General features: G+C 35.9%; 1 protein-coding gene across 1 annotated transcript; it reads right to left on the reverse strand.

Annotated features, from left to right (window-relative positions):
- LOC133858104 (cytokinin dehydrogenase 3-like) lies at window positions 1-3,912 on the reverse strand. Its single transcript, XM_062293550.1, has 5 exons — window positions 3,372-3,912; window positions 1,618-1,745; window positions 946-1,212; window positions 435-703; window positions 1-292 (listed from the first exon to the last, which is right to left on the reverse strand). The coding sequence occupies exons 1-5, from the start codon at window positions 3,910-3,912 to the stop codon at window positions 1-3; spliced, it is 1,497 nt and encodes a 498-aa protein (XP_062149534.1).
- Between the last annotated feature and the right edge of the window lie 82 nt (window positions 3,913-3,994).

Here is a 3,994-nt window from a genome sequence, read left to right on the forward strand (position 1 = left end):
CTATTTATTGAAAATTCTCTGTCCTGGAGCTAATATCATTTTCGGATCGAACTGAGCTTTTCTCTCTCGAAAAGATACCCATTTTGAGCCAAAATGGTTTATCCAAGATTCTTGTGTCTCGTAATGTGGAAGATACATCTTAACCTTGATGCCAACATTATCACAAAACTGTAATATTTCTCCATTTTGTCGATCAAATGCCTCCCAATTATTGAAGCCACTTGAACGGAGCAAACTTACAACGTAGAAAACATCTTCTTCCGGTATAATCACAGACATATTATCATCCCACCTGCAATGAAACATTTAACGTACATTTATATTTTCAAATTATACGAAATGATCAAAACCATGCATATATATATATATATAGTATTTTAATAATTTTAAGCAAGACATATATGTACGTAGTTTAACTTGGCCGGAAACCTTACTTGTCTCGGTTCATGGGGTAAACGATGACGAGTCCAGAGGGAATGTTTTGTTTAAGAAAGATGTCCTTAAAAACACCCGAATCAAAATCCAAGATACGAGATTTTGGTACAAAAAGATTCAACCATGGATGAGGAATATCCCATAGTCCTTTTGATCTAAGTATTTGCTCTTCACTTCCGACTCTATTCAGAAAATCTACGTACGACACATTTTTCTCAAACACAAACCCCGGAAGAAAGCTTAACCCTTTGAGCAAAACTTGCAGTTCCTATATATACAAGAAAGAGAAACAAAGTGAATAAATTAAAACATGGTAAATTTGTTGTATTACTATGAACAAATTAAAGCTTCTGTTAAAAAAATGCACGTAAAAGTCGTATATATTAATAGACTGAATTAGAAGGATTTTCTTTGAAAGAAAACCTTAAACTATTACTATTTATAGCATATAGTTTAAGGGTGTCTAGCTAATTAAAGTACAATCCATGATGACGATTATGATAAATGTACCTCGTCCACCTTATTTTGTGTGTGATCATCATAATATATGGCTGCTTCTAGGCAGTAGATGATGCTGTGTTTGGTTACTAGGGAAATTATTCTGGAGTGATCGGGTACTGGGAAAAAGGAAACCTCTGGAGGGCCTTGGTCCAGTAGAAGCAAACCTTCTAAATAATCAAATGCATTGCTTTGCTTCCTTCCATTTGTTGAGATCAAATGTTCTTGGTCTCTTGAAAATGCAGAGAAGTCGTTGTAAAGCATTCGTAACCACTTAACCTACAAAGAAAATTAACAAGGTTAATTATCGCAATTAAAAGCGAGCGTACGTTGGCATATGTTATTCGTAAAAGACATGCTGAAATGGAAAATATATATGCATGAAATGGTAATAAATAGATTCTACATTTATGTGACAATAGATTTTTTGTTTAGGATCGAAGGTTTCCTAACATATATGAGTGATGTCAGGGGTATTACTATACGTATAGCTTTTATTAAGTTTCTTACCAGTTTTAACGTGACGTTTATCACATCAACTATTAAAATGTATATTGTTGATCACGTGACACTTGTTTCTTTAAAATATAAGATATCATGTAAATTTGTAAGGAATTATATTAAATACAATATAAAACAAGCTTAAGAGACAAATTCCGTCGATATGGTGCATGTAAATTGTACCCTTTTTGGAGCTGGCTCTAGGGCAATCCTTGCTCTGGTTATAATCCCAAATTGGCCTAAACCTCCAAGCACCGCATAATATAGCTCGGAGTTCTCCTTGGTGGAGCAAGTCACGAGATCCCCTTTTCCTGCACAAAACAAATTAGAAAACCTCATAACTCGTAAGTAAGCCCAAAACAGCTAAATTCATGAAAACTAGTACTATTTATGTACTCTCGAAATCAATTACTAAATTGAAGTCGTTGTCGATGGGCAGTAATTAGTTGAAACCCACAAAATTTTAGCTAATAAAATCCACGGTACTTTTGTCTTCCCTTTTGCAAGAGTCCTATCACCATGAATAGGAAAAAAAAAAAATCATGGTTTTATCTATTTTAAAATTGCTGAGACTATCAAAATATGGAATGAAGAGATTGAAATGATTGTTTATATTCGTTGACCAAATACACTGAGAGGAGGTCAACATATATATTTTAGCTAGTTTTCTATACATAAATTTGAACATAACCAATTCATTTAATCTCTTGGCCATTTCCCACTCTTCAGAAGCGGATTCTTTTAGGCAGCCCACAAAAATTAATTGGGATGCTGCTTTTAACTTGTCAAACAAGAGAATGGGTATAGGGGTGGTTGCAAGCTAGGGACAACTTGGGGCGGGTAGTTGCTGTGAAGGCCAAGGTTTTTCCTTATATTGCCAATCCTGCTACAGGAGAAGCTTTGGGTGCATGGCTGGTTGTTTCGTTGGGCTGTGAATTGGGCTTTACAGATGTGATTTTGGAGGGGGACTCACTTGCTGTTATCGGTGCTTTGAAGAAGCATGATGTGTTTAAGCAGTTATGGGCACTTGATCGACGACGCTAAACAGGGCCTCCTTCGGATGCAACCTGTTTTGATTAATCATGTTCGACGGAAAGCAAATCGGGCGGCTCATTGTTTAGCTAAATTAGCCATTTCCCAACTGTTAGACGCTATGTGGGTTGCAGAATGTCCTTCTATCATTCATCATGTAATTTCTGCTGACCATTAGTTATATGCTAGTTTTTAATGAAAGTTACAACCAATTCAAAAAAAAAAATCCCGATTGGATTGCCCAAAAAAATTCTATGATAAAGATCCCCAGAATTCCTAGAGTATTATATAATTAATACAGATTTATCCAAATCTCAATCATTTTTTGAAATTAAATGATTTATATATTTTCATATCAATATTTATTACCATATTTGCTTTCTAATAACCAAGCTAAAATATGAAAAATAAATATAGGATTGTTTGAATACTCTAAGATTAATTCTAGGAGATCTTAATTGATCCCAATATCTCCTGATCATTCACACATTTTATTTTATTTTTTTGATAATATATCTCATTAATTTGAGCATATCATCCTATTGTTTTCTCTCTATATATATATATATGGAACTTAATTTCTTACAACATTTGTTTAGTTTAAGGGGTAGACTGTATTTTGAACCCCCGCCCAAAATTATGACCATATTCTCGATCAAATTGACCTCTAAATTAACTATACAATTCAAACCTATAAACTGCCACAATGTTTTTGAATTTCCCGTGTCAAAATTGGTCATTATTTATAATAATGGAAAACATTGATTAGCACATGTCTTGCACATGTGCCTGAATTACCAAACTATTTTTTGTAAGGTATAAGGGGGTCTAGGCATATCATTAATTAACGTCATACTCCTTAAAAAAAATGTGAAAATCAAAATACATTGAGATTGTATGCATACCAGTGATAACATCCAATTCATGAACATTGCTGATCTGAGGACCGAACCGGAAAGTTTGACCGCTAATCCCTGCGTTGGAGAGCGTCCCACCGACGGTCAGGTACAAGTAATCGGTCCATGAAACCGGCGCAAGTCCATGTTCAAGCGTTGCATGCAGCACGTCGATCCAAAGCTGCTCGCCGCCGGCATCGGCATAGTAGCCCAACGAAGGGCTGGTCGAGACTGATATTCCAGACCCATTTATACGATTTTCCAAAGATGTCATATTGACCACAACCCCATTACGAGCCATAGCCTGTCCACGAACCGAATGGCCTCGACCTCTGGCGGCTATGGTTATAGGAACACTAGAATTATTGTACGCGAATTTGATCAAGCTTGCAGTATCATTTATGGAGGTTGGATGAAAAACTTTTGCTGGGATTTCTTGAACTATATGGCCGTAATCGGTTGAGGCTAGTTTGATAGTTTCGCCATCATTACGAAATCTATCTGCAATATCGTTGGGTGGGAGCCAGGTTGTGATCCCTGGTTGGGACATCGACATTCCCATGGTGGACAGTATCAGAAAGCTTACAGTACATATCTTCACCAAGTATTTTGGAATAATTTCGAATATTTCT

This window comes from Alnus glutinosa, chromosome 14 (assembly GCF_958979055.1).
Source record: "Alnus glutinosa chromosome 14, dhAlnGlut1.1, whole genome shotgun sequence".
Taxonomy (NCBI): domain Eukaryota; kingdom Viridiplantae; phylum Streptophyta; class Magnoliopsida; order Fagales; family Betulaceae; genus Alnus; species Alnus glutinosa.

Excerpts from the sequence above, each read along its gene's own strand:
- LOC133858104 (XM_062293550.1), bottom strand. The coding sequence starts at position 3,912 with ATGTCCCAACCAGGGATCACAACCTGGCTCCCACCCAACGATATTGCA. Across the intron at positions 1,213-1,617 it reads TAGAGCCAGCTCCAAAAAGG|GTTAAGTGGTTACGAATGCT; the intron begins GTACAATTTACA and ends TTTTCTTTGTAG. Across the intron at positions 293-434 it reads TACCCCATGAACCGAGACAA|GTGGGATGATAATATGTCTG; the intron begins GTAAGGTTTCCG and ends GTTTCATTGCAG.